The sequence below is a fragment of the Ranitomeya variabilis genome, chromosome 4, assembly GCF_051348905.1.
Source record: "Ranitomeya variabilis isolate aRanVar5 chromosome 4, aRanVar5.hap1, whole genome shotgun sequence".
NCBI classification, from domain to species: Eukaryota; Metazoa; Chordata; class Amphibia; order Anura; family Dendrobatidae; genus Ranitomeya; species Ranitomeya variabilis.
This window is the reverse complement of record NC_135235.1, coordinates 753,897,368-753,914,212: the sequence shown is the minus strand read 5'-3', so window position 1 is coordinate 753,914,212 and position 16,845 is coordinate 753,897,368. Positions and strand designations below refer to the sequence as shown.

The 16,845-nt window shown below is 45.2% G+C and overlaps 1 protein-coding gene across 2 annotated transcripts; it reads left to right on the top strand.

The window, feature by feature from the left end:
- The first annotated feature begins 1,284 nt into the window (after positions 1-1,284).
- LOC143766806 (uncharacterized) lies at positions 1,285-15,536 on the top strand. Of its 2 annotated transcripts, XM_077254769.1 has the most exons (3): positions 1,285-2,832; positions 9,109-9,239; positions 9,645-15,536. In XM_077254769.1, exon 3 carries the CDS (start codon positions 10,055-10,057, stop codon positions 11,993-11,995), a length of 1,941 nt encoding a protein of 646 aa, XP_077110884.1. In that variant the 5' UTR covers positions 1,285-2,832; positions 9,109-9,239; positions 9,645-10,054; the 3' UTR covers positions 11,996-15,536. The 2 variants fall into 2 exon arrangements, with proteins under 2 accessions (XP_077110884.1, XP_077110885.1); XM_077254770.1 differs by lacking the exon at positions 1,285-2,832 and having other exon boundaries at positions 8,907-9,239.
- The last annotated feature ends 1,309 nt before the right edge of the window (positions 15,537-16,845 follow it).

Sequence of the window (16,845 nt, the reverse complement as noted above, 5' to 3'; positions counted from 1 at the left end):
TCACCAGGTACTCAAAATGACCTTCAGGCGTATTAAATGCTGTTTTCCATTCATCACCCTGTTTTATACGCACCAGATTATACGCTCCTCGAAGATCTATCTTGGTGAACCAACTAGCCCCCTTAATCCGAGCAAACAGATCCGACAGCAGAGGCAAAGGGTACTGAAATTTGACCGTGATTTTATTAAGAAGGCGGTAATCTATACAGGGTCTCTGAGAATCATCCTTCTTGGCCACAAAAAAGAACCCTGCTCCCAACGGTGACGAGGACGGGCGAATATGCCCTTTCTCCAAGGACTCCTTTATATAACTCCGCACAGCAGCATGTTCTGGCACAGATAAATTGAAAAGTCGACCCTTAGGGAACTTACTACCAGGAATCAAATTTATGGCACAATCACAATCCCTATGAGGAGGTAGGGCACTGGATTTGGGCTCATCAAATACATCCTGGTAATCCGATAAAAATTCAGGGACTTCAGAAGGAGTAGAAGAAGCAATTGACATCAAAGGAACATCGCCATGTACCCCTTGACAACCCCAACTACACACAGACATTGATTTCCAATCCAATACTGGATTATGAACTTGCAGCCATGGCAAACCCAACACGACAACATCATGCAAATTATGTAACACCAGAAAGCGAATATCCTCCCGATGTGCAGGAGTCATGCACATGGTCAATTGAGTCCAGTACTGAGGCTTATTGTTGGTCAATGGTGTAGCATCAATTCCCCTTAATGGAATAGGGAACTGCAAAGGCTCCAAGAAAAAACCACAGCGCCTGGCAAATTCTAAATCCATCAAATTCAGGGCAGCGCCCGAATCCACAAAAGCCATAACAGAGTAGGATGACAGAGAGCAAATCAAAGTAACAGACAAGATAAATTTAGGCTGTACAGTACCAATGGTGACAGACTTAGCGAACCTCTTAGTGCGCTTAGGACAATCAGAGATAGCATGAGTGGAGTCACCACAGTAAAAACACAACCCATTCTGACGTCTGTGATTTTGCCGTTCAATTCTGGTCAGAATCCTATCACATTGCATAGACTCAGGCTTCTGCTCAGAGGACACCGCCAGATGGTGCACAAGTTTGCGCTCCCGCAAGCGCCGATCAATCTGAATGGCCAAGCACATTGATTCATTCAGACCAGCAGGCGTGGGGAACCCCACCATAACATCTTTAAGGGCTTCAGAAAGACCCTTTCTGAAAATCGCTGCCAGGGCACACTCATTCCATTGAGTGAACACAGACCACTTTCTAAACTTCTGGCAGTAAACCTCAGCTTCCTCCTGACCCTGAGACAGAGCCAGCAAGATTTTTTCTGCCTGATCCACTGAATCAGGTTCCTCATAAAGCAATCCAAGCGCCAGAAAAAACGCATCTACATTTAGCAATGCAGGATCTCCTGGCGCCAGGGAGAATGCCCAATGTTGAGGGTCGCCACGTAACAAAGAAATAATAATTTTAACTTGCTGAATAGGGTCACCAGAGGAGCGGGGTTTCAGAGCAAGAAACAATTTGCAATTATTTTTGAAATTCAGAAACTTAGATCTATCTCCAGAAAACAAATCATAAACTGGAATTCTAGGCTCTAACATAGGATTCCGAACTACATAATCTTGAATGCCTTGTACCCTTGCAGTGAGCTGATCCAGACAAGAGGACTGACCTTAAATATCCATATCTGCAGCTGAGTCCTAAACCACCCAGAGATTAAGGGGAGGAGAAAGACAAAACACACTGCAGAGAAAAAAAAATGAGCTCAGAACTTCTCTTATCCCTCTTTTGAGATGCATTAACACTTTTTTGCCAGCTGTACTGTTATGGACCTGGTGGTTAGGAGCACCCGGAATGACCTGATAGGTAAAACTGAACTATAGGACAAGTGGGAAGTGGGAACTTTACTGACCGCAACCCTGATCCTATCACACACTATAGGCAGCCGTGGAGCGTACCTAACTCTCCCTAGACGCCTCTTCACAGCCTAAGAGCTAGCTACCCCTAAAGAGAAACAAAGCCTCACCTTGCCTCAGAGAAATTCCCCAAAGTAAAAGGCAGCCCCCCACAAATAATGACGGTGAGTTAAGAGGAAAATACAAACATAGGAATGAAACAGGATTTAGCAAAGGAGGCCCACTAATGCTAAATAGTAAGAGGATAGCAAGGGAACTGTGCGGTCAGTATAAAAATACTACAAAAAATCCACGCAGAGTATGCAAAAAGACCCTCACACCGACTCATGGTGTGAGGGTGCAACTCTGCACCCCAGAGCTTCCAGCTAGCAAGAAAATAGCATATAAGCAAGCTGGACTGAACTTATCATATACTGAGAAACATTTTCCAAAAGCAATGAGCAAAAATGAACTAGCATGGACTTAGCTTCTGCTGTAGGAGACAGGTCACAAGAGAAGTCCCAGAGAGTTCTGAACCAATGCTGAATACATTGACAGCTGGCAACAAGTAAAGATCTGAGTGGAGTTAAATAGGGAAGCCAGCACAGCAGTAAACGAGGGCAGCTGAGGAGCCCAGCTAAAGACCAGCAGTTTCACTCAAAGCCACCAGAGGGAGTCCACGGACAGAATTCACCAAAGTACCATTCATGACCACAGGAGGGAGCCCGAGAACGGAATTCACAACAGCAGTTATAACATGGCAGAATATAACAAGCATCTCTCTTCTCTACAATACAGGTAAACATATCATTCATTCCCTGAACTGAACTATCCTGCATGTCTATTGCTCCATTCCCTGACAGCAAGCGGCTTGGATGGTATCTGATTCATTCTATCTTCGGCATTGAATCCTGCATATATCTATATATGTTAGTCATGTTATTATGCATTTGTTTGTGTTTATAGATATTTAACTCACTTTTGCTTGTCCCTATGTAGAGAGATCACATAAATTTTTCAAAGGTGTTTATGATCCATGCAGACCTGGACATTTGTTTATCTGATCACTACATTTATTGTGTCCTGCTGTCTCAACTGAGTTAGATTGATTGGTAACAAGAGGGGGAGAAACACCCTTTCCCCCCCCCAAAAAAAAAAAAAGTGAGATCTGTGCACACGTCAAGATTTTGTCAGGATTTTGTCAGGATTTTTCATCAGGTTTTGTAGCCAAAACCAGGAGTGGGTGATAAATGCAGAGAAGTGGTGCATATGTTTCTATTATACTTTTCCTCTGATTGTTCCACTCCTGTGTTGTGAATTTGGATTCTGGGCTCCCCCGGTGGCCGCTTGTGGAATTGGACTTGTCATCCTCTTTCCTGTTTCACCTGATTCCATCAGTAGTGGGTGTCGCTATTTAAGCTCATTTCTCTGGTGGTTTCTTGCCGGTCAACAATGTTATCTGATGCCTCTCAGTGCTTGTTCCTGCTTCTAGACAACTACTGATAAGTTGGACTTTTGTCCATGTTTTGTTTTGCCTATTTGTTCCAGTTCGCAGCTGAAGTTTTGTTACTGTGTCTGGAAAGCTCTCGTCGATCAGGGATTGCTACTCTGGCGTTATGAGTTAATGCCAGAGTTTAAGGTAATCTCTGGATGGTGTTTTGTTAGTATTTTTCTGCTGACCATGAAAGTATACTATCTGTCTTCTGCTATCTAGTAAGCGGACCTCAAATTTGCTAAGACTATTTTCCTGCTGCGTTTGTTGTTTCATCTGAACTCACCGTCATTATATGTGGGGGGCTACTGTCTTCTTTGGAATATTTCTCTAGAGGTGAGCCAGGTCTTATATTTCCCTCTGCTAGCTATTTAGGTCTTAGGCCAGAGCTGGGCATCTAGCTATAAATAGGAAATGCTACCTGGCTATTTCTAGTTGCGCGGCAGGCTTAGTTCATGGTCAGTATAGTTCCATCTTCCGAGAGCTTGTCCCTCTATAGGCTTGCTATGATCTCTGCCTGCAGAGATCATGACAGTTTGACCGGCCTACTAAAGTGTTAAAGACCCAGGTTGAGAAAGGAGAGTTATAAGAAGTCTGCTGGAATTTTTTTTTTTTTTTTTTCCTCCAGTCTGCCTTGCTGCAGTCTTTTTTCTCTCTCTCCTCCTAATCTCTGTATGCTCTGTGTGCACCTGACAATAATGGATCTCCAGAGTGTAACTGCGGGTTTGAATAATCTCATCACGAAAGTACAAAATTTACAAGATTTTGTAGTACATGCTCCGGTATCTGAGCCGAGAATTCCTTTGCCGGAGTTCTTCACAGGGAATAGAGCTAGCTTCCAGAATTTCCGAAATAATTGTAAGCTTTATTTGTCCCTGAAGTCTCGTTCAGCTGGAGACCCTGCTCAGCAGGTTAGGATTGTGATTTCCTTGCTCAGGGGTGACCCTCAAGATTGGGCCTTCTCATTGCCAGCAGGGGATCCTGCGTTACGCGATGTGGATGCGTTTTTTCTGGCCTTGGGCTTGCTTTATGAGGAACCTCATTTGGAACTTCAGGCAGAAAAAACTTTGATGGCACTATCTCAGGGGCAAGACGAAGCTGAAGTTTTCTGCCAAAAATTCCGTAAATGGTCTGTGCTTACTCAGTGGAATGAGTGCGCCTTGGCGGCAACTTTCAGAGAAGGTCTCTCTGATGCCGTTAAGGATGTTATGGTGGGGTTCCCTTTGCCTGCAGGTCTGAATGAGTCCATGACAATGGCTATTCAGATTGATAGGCGTCTGCGGGAGCGCAAACCGATGCACCATCTGGCGGTGTCTATGGAAAAGACGCCAGAAAGTATGCAGTGTGATAGAATTCTGTCCAGGAGTGAGCGACAGAATTTTAGACGGAAGAATGGATTGTGTTTCTATTGTGGGGATTCTACTCATGTTATATCGGCATGCTCTAGGCGTACAAAGAAGCTTGATAAGTCTGTTTCCATTGGCACCATTCAGTCTAAGTTTATTTTGTCTGTAACCCTGATTTGCTCTTTGTCATCCATTGCCACGGACGCCTATGTTGACTCTGGCGCCGCTCTGAGTCTTATGGATTGGTCCTTTGCCAATCGTTGTGGTTTTGATTTAGAGCCTTTGGAGACTCTTATTCCTCTGAAGGGGATTGACTCCACCCCATTGGCTAATAATAAACCACAATACTGGACACAAGTAACCATGCGTATCAATCCGGATCACCAGGAGATTATTCGTTTCCTGGTGCTGTATAATTTACATGACGATTTGGTACTGGGATTGCCATGGTTGCAGTCTCACAACCCAGTCTTGGACTGGAGAGCTATGTCTGTGTTGAGCTGGGGATGTAAGGGTATTCATGGGGACGTACCTTTGGTTTCTATTTCGTCGTCCATTCCCTCTGAAGTCCCTGAGTTCCTCTCTGATTATCAAGACGTCTTTGACGAACCCAAGCTTGGGTCGTTACCTCCGCACCGTGAGTGCGATTGTGCCATAGATTTGATACCGGGTTGTAAATATCCAAAGGGTCGTTTGTTTAATTTGTCTGTGCCGGAACATGCTGCTATGCGGGAATATATAAAGGAGTCTTTGGAAAAGGGACATATTCGTCCATCTTCTTCTCCCTTGGGAGCTGGGTTTTTCTTTGTCTCAAAAAAAGACGGCTCTTTGAGACCATGTATTGATTATCGGCTTCTGAATAAGATCACTGTTAAGTATCAATACCCATTGCCATTGCTTACTGATTTGTTTGCTCGTATAGAGGGTGCTAAGTGGTTCTCTAAAATTGATCTTCGTGGGGCGTATAATTTGGTGCGGATCAGGCAGGGGGATGAGTGGAAGACCGCATTTAATACGCCCGAGGGCCACTTTGAGTATTTGGTCATGCCTTTTGGTCTTTCTAATGCCCCTTCAGTTTTCCAGTCTTTTATGCATGATATTTTCCGCGATTTTCTGGATAAATTTATGATAATATATCTGGATGATATTCTGATTTTTTCTGATGACTGGGACTCTCATGTCCAGCAGGTCAGGAGAGTTTTTCAGGTTCTGCGGTCTAATTCTTTATGTGTGAAGGGGTCTAAGTGCGTTTTTGGGGTCCAGAAAATTTCCTTTTTGGGGTATATTTTTTCTCCCTCTTCCATTGAGATGGATCCCGTCAAGGTGCAAGCTATTTGTGACTGGACTCAGCCCTCCTCTCTTAAGGGTCTTCAGAGATTTTTGGGCTTTGCCAACTTTTACCGCCGATTTATTGCTGGTTTTTCGGATGTCGTTAAACCACTGACTGATTTGACCAGACAAGGCGCTGATGTTGCTAATTGGTCCCCTCATGCTGTAGAGGCCTTTCAGGAGCTTAAGCGCCGTTTTGCCTCTGCCCCTGTGTTGCGTCAGCCTGATGTGAATCTGCCTTTTCAGGTTGAGGTTGACGCTTCGGAGATCGGAGCTGGGGCAGTGTTGTCGCAGAAAGGTTCCGACTGCTCCGTCATTAGGCCTTGTGCCTTCTTTTCTCGCAAATTTTCGCCCGCAGAGCGGAATTATGATGTTGGGAATCGGGAGCTTTTGGCCATGAAGTGGGCGTTTGAGGAGTGGCGCCATTGGCTCGAGGGGGCTAGGCATCAGGTGGTGGTATTGACTGACCACAAAAATTTGATTTATCTTGAGACTGCCAGACGCCTGAATCCTAGACAGGCGCGCTGGTCTTTATTTTTTTCTCGCTTTAATTTTGTGGTGTCATACCTACCGGGTTCTAAGAATGTTAAGGCAGATGCCCTTTCTAGGAGTTTTGACCCGGACTCTCCTGGTAATTCTGAACCCACAGGTATCCTTAGGGAGGGAGTAATTTTGTCGGCCGTTTCTCCTGATCTGCGGCGGTCCTTGCAAGAGTTTCAGGCGGATAGACCGGATCGTTGTCCGCCTGATAGACTGTTTGTTCCGGATGATTGGACCAGCAGAGTCATCTCTGAGGTACATTCTTCTGCATTGGCAGGTCATCCCGGAATTTTTGGTACCAGGGATTTGGTGGCAAGATCCTTCTGGTGGCCTTCTCTGTCACGAGATGTGCGAGTCTTTGTGCAGTCATGTGACGTTTGTGCTCGGGCCAAGTCTTGTAGTTCTCGGGCTAGCGGACTGCTGTTGCCCTTGCCTATTCCTAAGAGGCCTTGGACACACATCTCGATGGATTTTATTTCAGATCTGCCTGTTTCCCAGAAGATGTCTGTCATCTGGGTGGTCTGTGACCGTTTCTCTAAAATGGTCCATTTGGTTCCTCTGCCCAAGTTGCCTTCTTCTTCTGAGTTGGTTCCTCTGTTTTTTCAGAATGTTGTCCGATTGCACGGTATTCCTGAGAATATTGTTTCTGACAGAGGTACCCAATTTGTGTCTAGATTTTGGCGGGCATTCTGTGCTAGGATGGGCATAGATTTGTCTTTTTCATCTGCTTTTCACCCTCAGACTAATGGCCAGACCGAGCGGACTAATCAGACCCTTGAGACATATCTGAGGTGTTTTGTCTCTGCTGACCAGGATGATTGGGTTGCTTTTTTGCCATTGGCAGAGTTCGCCCTCAATAATCGGGCCAGTTCTTCCACCTTGGTGTCCCCGTTTTTCTGTAATTCGGGGTTTCACCCTCGATTTTCCTCCGGTCAGGTGGAATCCTCGGATTGTCCTGGAGTGGATGCGGTGGTGGAGAGATTGCATCACATCTGGGGGCAGGTTATGGACAATTTGAAGTTGTCACAGGAGAAGACTCAGCGTTTTGCCAACCGTCATCGTCGTGTTGGTTCTCGGCTTTGTGTTGGAGATTTAGTGTGGTTGTCTTCTCGTTTTGTCCCTATGAGGGTCTCTTCTCCTAAGTTTAAACCTCGGTTCATCGGCCCTTATAGAATATTGGAGATTCTTAATCCTGTTTCTTTCCGTTTGGACCTCCCTGCGTCCTTTTCCATTCATAACGTTTTTCATCGGTCGTTATTGCGCAGGTATGAGGTACCTGTTGTACCTTCTCTTGAGCCTCCTGCTCCGGTGTTGGTTGAGGGTGAGTTGGAGTACGTTGTGGAGAAAATTTTGGACTCTCGTGTTTCCAGACGGAAACTCCAGTATCTGGTCAACTGGAAGGGTTACGGCCAGGAGGATAATTCTTGGGTCAATGCATCTGATGTTCATGCTTCTGATCTTGTTCGTGCCTTCCATAGGGCTCATCCTGGTCGCCCTGGTGGATCTGGTGAGGGTTCGGTGCCCCCTCCTTGAGGGGGGGGTACTGTTGTGAATTTGGATTCTGGGCTCCCCCGGTGGCCGCTTGTGGAATTGGACTTGTCATCCTCTTTCCTGTTTCACCTGATTCCATCAGTAGTGGGTGTCGCTATTTAAGCTCATTTCTCTGGTGGTTTCTTGCCGGTCAACAATGTTATCTGATGCCTCTCAGTGCTTGTTCCTGCTTCTAGACAACTACTGATAAGTTGGACTTTTGTCCATGTTTTGTTTTGCCTATTTGTTCCAGTTCGCAGCTGAAGTTTTGTTACTGTGTCTGGAAAGCTCTCGTCGATCAGGGATTGCTACTCTGGCGTTATGAGTTAATGCCAGAGTTTAAGGTAATCTCTGGATGGTGTTTTGTTAGTATTTTTCTGCTGACCATGAAAGTATACTATCTGTCTTCTGCTATCTAGTAAGCGGACCTCAAATTTGCTAAGACTATTTTCCTGCTGCGTTTGTTGTTTCATCTGAACTCACCGTCATTATATGTGGGGGGCTACTGTCTTCTTTGGAATATTTCTCTAGAGGTGAGCCAGGTCTTATATTTCCCTCTGCTAGCTATTTAGGTCTTAGGCCAGAGCTGGGCATCTAGCTATAAATAGGAAATGCTACCTGGCTATTTCTAGTTGCGCGGCAGGCTTAGTTCATGGTCAGTATAGTTCCATCTTCCGAGAGCTTGTCCCTCTATAGGCTTGCTATGATCTCTGCCTGCAGAGATCATGACACTCCTGGTTTTGGCTACAAAACCTGATGAAAAATCCTGACAAAATCCTGACAAAATCCTGACGTGTGCAAGAGCTAGCCTTCTATAAATGTAGACATTGCTGGGGGATGCATTCATGCAGGGGTGCATTCGTGCACTGTTATTCGTGTACTTTTTTTTCAAAGTATTTTTTTTTCTAAGTATGACGCAGTTATAACATGGCAGAATATAACAAGCATCTCTCTTCTCTTCAATACAGGTAAACATATCATTCATTCCCTGAACTGAACTATCCTGAATGTCTATTGCTCCATTCCCTGACAGCAAGCGGCTTGGATGGTATCTGATTAATTCTATCTTCGGCATTGAATCCTGCATATATCTATATATGTTAGTCATCTTATTATGCATTTGTTTGTGTTTATAGATATTTAACTCACTTTTGCTTGTCCCTATGTAGAGAGATCACATAACTTTTTCAAAGGGGTTTATGATCCATGCAGACCTGGACATTTGTTTATCTGATCACTACATTTATTGTGTCCTGCTGTCTCAACTGAGTTAGATTGATTGGTAACAAGAGGGGGAGAAACACCCTTTCCACCCCCAAAAAAAAAGTGAGATCTAAGAGCTAGCCTTCTATAAATGTAGACATTGCTGGGGGATGCATTCATGCAGGGGTGCATTCGTGCACTATTATTCGTGTACTTTTTTTTCAAAGTATTTTTTTTTCTAAGTATGACGCAGTTATAACATGGCAGAATATAACAAGCATCTCTCTTCTCTTCAATACAGGTAAACATATCATTCATTCCCTGAACTGAACTATCCTGCATGTCTATTGCTCCATTCCCTGACAGCAAGCGGCTTGGATGGTATCTGATTCATTCTATCTTCGGCATGGAATCCTGCATATAGCTATATATGTTAGTCATCTTATTATGCATTTGTTTGTGTTTATAGATATTTAACTCACTTTTGCTTGTCCCTATGTAGAGAGATCACATAACTTTTTCAAAGGGGTTTATGATCCATGCAGACCTGGACATTTGTTTATCTGATCACTACATTTATTGTGTCCTGCTGTCTCAACTGAGTTAGATTGATTGGTAACAAGAGTGGGAGAAACACCCTTTTCCAAAAAAAAAAAGTGAGATCTAAGAGCTAGCCTTCTATAAATGTAGACATAGCTTGGGGATGCATTCATGCAGGGGTGCATTCATGCACTATTATTCGTGTACTTTTATTCAAAGTATTTTTTTTCTAAGTATGACGCAGTTATAACATGGCAGTTGGGCAGGAGACAGGTAAGAAAAACTAAACCTCTTCCCTATTCACTTGAAACAGAACAAATACTCACCATATGTATTTGTATAATCTATATCCTAGCTGCTGCATTCACTCACATTCACCGCCCATGCATAAATTCCATACACTCCATCCATATCGGCCCCTCTGTCCTTGCCTCTCCTATGTATAGCACTCATGCTCTGTTCACATTGCTTAACAGCGCAGATCCATTCAGTCCCACCATCCAACACAAAAGACGCTCTCACAAATCACTTAACCATCTGCTCACTCTTTCTATCCTCCTTCTCCTAGTCGCTGGAGACATCTCTCCCAACCCCGGCCCCCCATGTTATAGCCAGTCAGACCTCCCAACTGCTACACCCAGAAACCCCTCTAACCTTATTAATATTCCATGCATGCCTTCTGTCTCTTTCAATTGTGCTCTTTGGAATTCTCGCTCTGTGTGTAATAAACTCTCCTTCATCCATGATTACTTCCTTTCTAAGGCTCTTAATCTCCTGTCTCTTACTGAAACCTGGATTCAGCAGTCAGAAACCACCACCGCTGCTGCTGCTCTCTCCTATGGTGGACTACACTTTTATCATACCCCAAGATCAGACAACAGAGCAGGTGGAGGCGTTGGGCTGCTCCTTTCACCCAAATGTACCTTCCAAGTTATCCCTCAAGTACCCTCACTTGCATTCCCTTCCTTTGAGGTCCATGCTGTCAGACTCTACGTCCCCTTCTCCATGCGAGTGGTGGTGGTGTATCGTCCTCCTGGCCTCTCTCATCAGTTCCTGGATCATTTTGCCACCTGGCTTCCACACTTTCTCTCCTGTGACACCCCCACCCTTATCATGGGTGATTTCAACATCCCCATTGCTTCTCCCCTCTCCCCGTCTGCTTCTCACCTTTTATCTCTAACCTCCTCTTTCGGCCTCTCGCAGTATACTAACTCTCCAACGCATGAAGATGGAAACTCACTTGACTTGGTCTTCTCCCGACTTTGCTCAGTGGATGATTTCACAAACACCCCTCTCCCGCTCTCTGACCACAACCTTCTTTCATTCTCTATCAAGAACTGCCATCCCGCTCAGGTCACCCCCACTTTCCACACTTATAGAAACATACAGGCCATTAACACCCAGAAACTTATGAAGAACTTGCAGTCCTCATTGGCCCCAATCTCCTCCATCTCATGTCCTGATTCTGCTCTGAACCATTACAATGAAACCCTGCAAAGTGCCCTGGATGAAGCTGCTCCTCCTATACATAGAGCAACTCGACACAGACGGCGACAACCGTGGCACACGCTGCAAACACGTTTCCTGCAGCGGTGCTCCAGGTGCGCCGAACGTCTGTGGAGAAAATCTAATCTACCCGAAGATTTCATCCATTATAAGTTCATGCTAAAAACATACAACTCTGCCCTTCACCTCTCCAAACAAACCTATTTCAACACCCTCATCACCTCACTGTACAATAACCCTAAACGTCTCTTCGACACTTTCCAGTACCTACTCAACCCAAGAGAGCAGGCCCCAACCACAGATCTCCACGCTGACGATCTGGCCAATTACTTCAAAGAAAAAATTGACCACATTCGACAGGAAATCATCTCCCAATCTCTTCATACCAGGCACTGTCCTCCCTCCCCCACTGCATCTAGTTCACTCTCTGACTTTGAACCAGTTACTGAAGAAGTAAGCAGGCTCCTTGCATCTTCTCGCCCGACCACTTGCACCAGTGACCCCATTCTGTCACATCTCCTCCAGTCCCTTTCCCCAGCTATCACCTCTCACAACAAAAATATTCAACCTTTCCCTCACTTCCGGTATTTTTCCCTCCTCATTTAAGCATGCCATCATACATCCATTACTTAAAAAACCCTCCCTCGACCAAAACTGTGCCGCTAATTATAGACCTGTCTCTAATCTTCCCTTCATCTCTAAACTCCTGGAACGCCTGGTCCACTCCCGTCTTACCCGCTATCTCTCAGATAACTCTCTTCTCGACCCTCTTCAATCTGGCTTCCGCTCTTTACACTCGACTGAAGCTGCCCTCACTAAAGTCTCTAATGACCTACTAACAGCTAAATCTAATGGTCACTACTCCATGCTAATTCTATTGGATCTCTCCGCAGCATTCGACACTGTGGATCATCAGCTCCTCCTCACTATGCTCCGCTCCATCGGCATAAAGGACACCATTATCTCTTGGTTCTCCTCCTATCTCTCTGACCGATCCTTCACTGTATGTTTTGCTGGTTCCTCCTCCTCTCACCTTCCCCTTACTGTTGGGGTTCCTCAAGGATCAGTCCTAGGCCCCCTCCTCTTCTCTTTGTATACTGCCCCTATTGGACAATCAGTAGATTTGGTTTCCAGTACCATCTCTATGCTGACGACACCCAATTATACACCTCTTCTCCTGCTTTCACTCTGACCTTCTTAGAAAACACCAGTGATTGTCTTACCGCTGTCTCTAACATAATGTCCTCCCTCTATCTGAAACTGAACCTGTCAAAAACTGAACTCCTCGTGTTCTCTCCCTCTACTAACCTACCTTTGCCTGACATTGCCATCTCCGTGTGCGGTTCAATCCTTACTCCCAAGCAACATGCCAGCTGCCTTGGGGTCATCCTTGATTCCGAGCTTTCATTCACCCCCCACATCCGATCACTGGCTCATTCTTCTTATCTGCATCTCAAAAACATTTCTAGAATTCGCCCTTTTCTTACTTTCGACTCTGCAAAAACTCTTACTGTTTCTCTTATTCATTCCCGTCTGGACTATTGTAACTCTCTACTAATCGGCCTCCCTCTTACCAAACTCTCCCCGCTCCAATCTGTCCTGAATGCTGCTGCCAGGATCATATTCCTCACCAACCGTTACACCGATGCCTCTACATTGTGCCAGTCATTACACTGGCTACCCATCCACTCCAGAATCCAGTACAAAACTACTACCCTCATCCACAAAGCACTCCATGGCTCAGCACCACCCTACATCTCCTCTCTGGTCTCAGTCTACCACCCTACCCGTGCCCTCCGCTCCGCTAATGACCTCAGGTTAGCATCCTCAATAATCAGAACCTCCCATTCCCGTCTCCAAGACTTTACACGTGCTGCGCCGATTCTTTGGAATGCACTACCTAGGTTAATACGATTAATCTCCAATCCCCACAGTTTTATGCGTGCCCTAAAAACGCATTTGTTCAGACTGGCCTACCGCCTCAACGCATTAACCTAACTATCCCTGTGTGGCCTATTAAAAATAGAAAAAAAAAACACATAATCAGGTTCCTTGCATTGTGTTCTCATACACTTTATGCAGTCAATAGCCTCTGTGTCTGTACTGCTACATACTTAGGCTGTTAACTGGTTCATGCAGCTTTACATGAACACCCGAGCCTTACACTATGGCTGGTCCAAATAACTAAAGCAATTGTTACCATCCACCTCTCGTGTCTCCCCTTTTCCTCATAGTTTGTAAGCTTGCGAGCAGGGCCCTCATTCCTCCTGGTATCTATTTTGAACTGTGATTTCTGTTATGCTGTAATGTCTATTGTCTGTACAAGTCCCCTCTATAAGTTGTAACGCGCTGCGGAATATGTTGGCGCTATATAAGTAAAAATTATTATTATTATTATTACTATAAGAAATAAAGGTCAGTCAGTCCGAAAAATTAGGAAAACTTTGAAAGTGTCCCCAAGTGCAGTGGCAAAAACCATCAAGCGCTACAAAGAAACTGGCTCATACTAGGAAGACCAAGGGTCACCTCTGCTTCTGAGGATAACTTTATCCGAGTCACCAGCCTCAGAAATCGCAGGTTAACAGCAGCTCAGATTAGAGACCAGATCAATGCCACACAGCGTTCTAGCAGCAGACACATCTCGACAACTGTTAAAAGGAGACTTTGTGCAGCAGGCCTTCATGGTAAAACAGCTGCTAGGAAACCACTGCTAAGGACAGGCAACAAGCAGGAGAGACTTGTTTGGGCTAAAGAACACAAGGAATGGACAATAGACCAGTGGAAATCTGTACTTTGGTCTGATGAGTCCAAATTTGAGATCTTTGGTTCCAGCCACCGTGTCTTTGACGCAGAAAAGGTGAACAGATGGATTCTACATGCCTGGTTCCCACCATGACGCATGGAGGAGATGAGATGGTGTTGGGGTACTTTGCTGGTGACACTGTTGAAGATTTATTCAAAATTGAAGGCATTCTTTACAAGCATGGCTACCACAGCATCTTGCAGCGGCATGCTATTCCATCCGGTTTGCGTTTAGTTGGACCATCATTTATTTTTCAACAGGACAATGACCCCAAACACACCTCCAGGCTGTGTAAGGGCTATTTGACCAAGAAGGAGAGTGATAGGGTGCTACGCCAGATGACCTGGCCTCCACAGTCACCAGACCTGAACCCAATCGAGAGGGGTGAGCTGGACTGCAGAGTGAAGGCAAAAGGGCCAACAAGTGCTAAGCATCTCTGGGAACTCCTTCAAGATTGTTGGAAGACCATTCCTGGTGACTACCTCTTGAAGCTCATCAAGAGAATGCCAACAGTGAGCAAAGCAGTCATCAAAGCAAAAGGAGGCGACTTTGAAGAACCTAGAATATAAGACATATTTTCAGTTGTTTCACACTTTTTTGTTAAGTATATAATTCCACATGTGTTAATTCATAGTTTTGATGCCTTCAGTGTGAATGTACAATTTTCATAGTAATGAAAATACAGAAAAATCTTTAAATGAGGTGTGTCCAAACTTTTGGTCTGTACAGTACCTGTGTGTCATCTCCTCCTGTATATAGTATATAGCTTTGTCTCATCTCCCCTGTATATAGTATATATCTGTGTGTCATCTCCTCCTGTATATAGTATATACCTTTGTGTCATCTCCCCTGTATATAGTATATACCTGTGTGTCGTCCCCAGGTTCCTCCCGTCTGTACACTGTGGAGGTGAAGTGTCCCCGCAGCACAGAACATTTCAGTAATACCATTTAGTTAGACATTGTAAAGAAGGAGCCACTTAGAGCGACATTAGTTGTACTGTATAAATAGGTGTACAGTGAACCCGGCATTGTCAGGTTGGCGCTGTTACACCGAGTAAAATGATTCCTGGGTTGGAGAAATCAGTCTTGTGTTTCTTTCATTAATCTGTGGTTGAAGTTAATGAGATGCTTCATGCCAGACAAGGAAGTTCCTGATTCTGGGCCCCCTGCAGTCTGTGGCAGAGGGTGGTCTGTGTCGGCACGGTAATAAATTGTGTTATTTCCAGCTTTATAGAAGGACGATAGCACCATTGAAATGAGAAGAATAATAGGCCTCAGTTACCACAACTGTCTACAAGGAAAACTGTTGCATATAGCAGCCAATCACAGCTCAGCTTTCATGCTCTAAACAGCTCTGGTGAAATGAAAGATGGTGAGTGATTGGTTTCTATGGGCAACACAGGCAGTGTAAGCTATTGTGGTCAAGAAGATGTGCCTATGAAATAGATATATTAGATATTATACAGGGCTTTGCGTGTGGAGTGAGTGTGGCTATGCGGAGTGGGCGGGGCTATGTGGAATGGGCGGGGCTTCATACACACATACATATATGTATGTATACATGATTGATTACCACTTCTGTCTCTGTAACAATCCCCTTTAACCCCTTTACGACACCAGCCATAAATGTACGCCAATGTCAGACTCCCTCCCTTTGATGTGGGCTCCAGCGATGAGCCACATCTTTTCTGGCACGTCAGCAAGCGCGCCTGAAATCCCGCTCATTGGTGATCCCATCACATGATCGCGGCTCACCGATGGGTTGGCATGACAACCAGAGGTCTCCAGCATAAGTCTATGGTTGTCACTGCCGGATTGCTATGAGCGCCGCCCGCTAGCCGAACACGCATGCACCAGGGATCGTCTCGCCAACTCCCGCTCTCCTTTTAACATGGGCAAAACGCTACTCAGGCAACACAGGGTGAAGGTAAAACAGTGTGGCAAAGCTTTATTGTACCACAAAACAGGCAGATAACAGATAGAACAGTCCCAGCAAACATCCCACGATGGTGCAGATTAGAGTCTTGCCCTTTCCGCTGACTTGCCGGTATAATAGCAGCTGTGACTACAGATATTCCAGGGTCGCTACCCCACCTGTGAGGGGTAACTACAAGCGTAGGAAGATGACAGTCCACTGAGTCCATACAAGCTACAAGGCCAGGGGAATCGGGGGATCACAACCTGGCTTCATATTCCAGGGTCGGTTACTCCACCTGTGGCACGCACACAGAGAGGAGTGTTATGATCCTAGTGGGAGAGGATCTCTGGTATTCCGGCTAAGTCTGCAAAAAACATTAAACAGCTCTAGGGAGGTGGAAACTGGGCTGACCGCATACCTGATCCTAACACACAACTAAAAGTAGCCGGTGAACGTACCTACGTTGATTCTAGACGTCTCGAGCCAGCCGGAGAACTGACTACCCCTAAAGGGAAAATAAGACCTCACTTGCCTCTAGGGAAATTAACCCCAAAGATATAGAAAGCCCCCAACAAATAATAACGGTGAGGTAAGAGGAAAACACAAACGTAGAGATGAACTAGATTCAGCAAAGTGAGGCCCACTAATATAGATAGGCAGAAAATAGAAAGTGAACTATGCGGTCAGCAGAAAACCCTGCAAAAACATCCACGCTGAATATTCAAGAACCCTC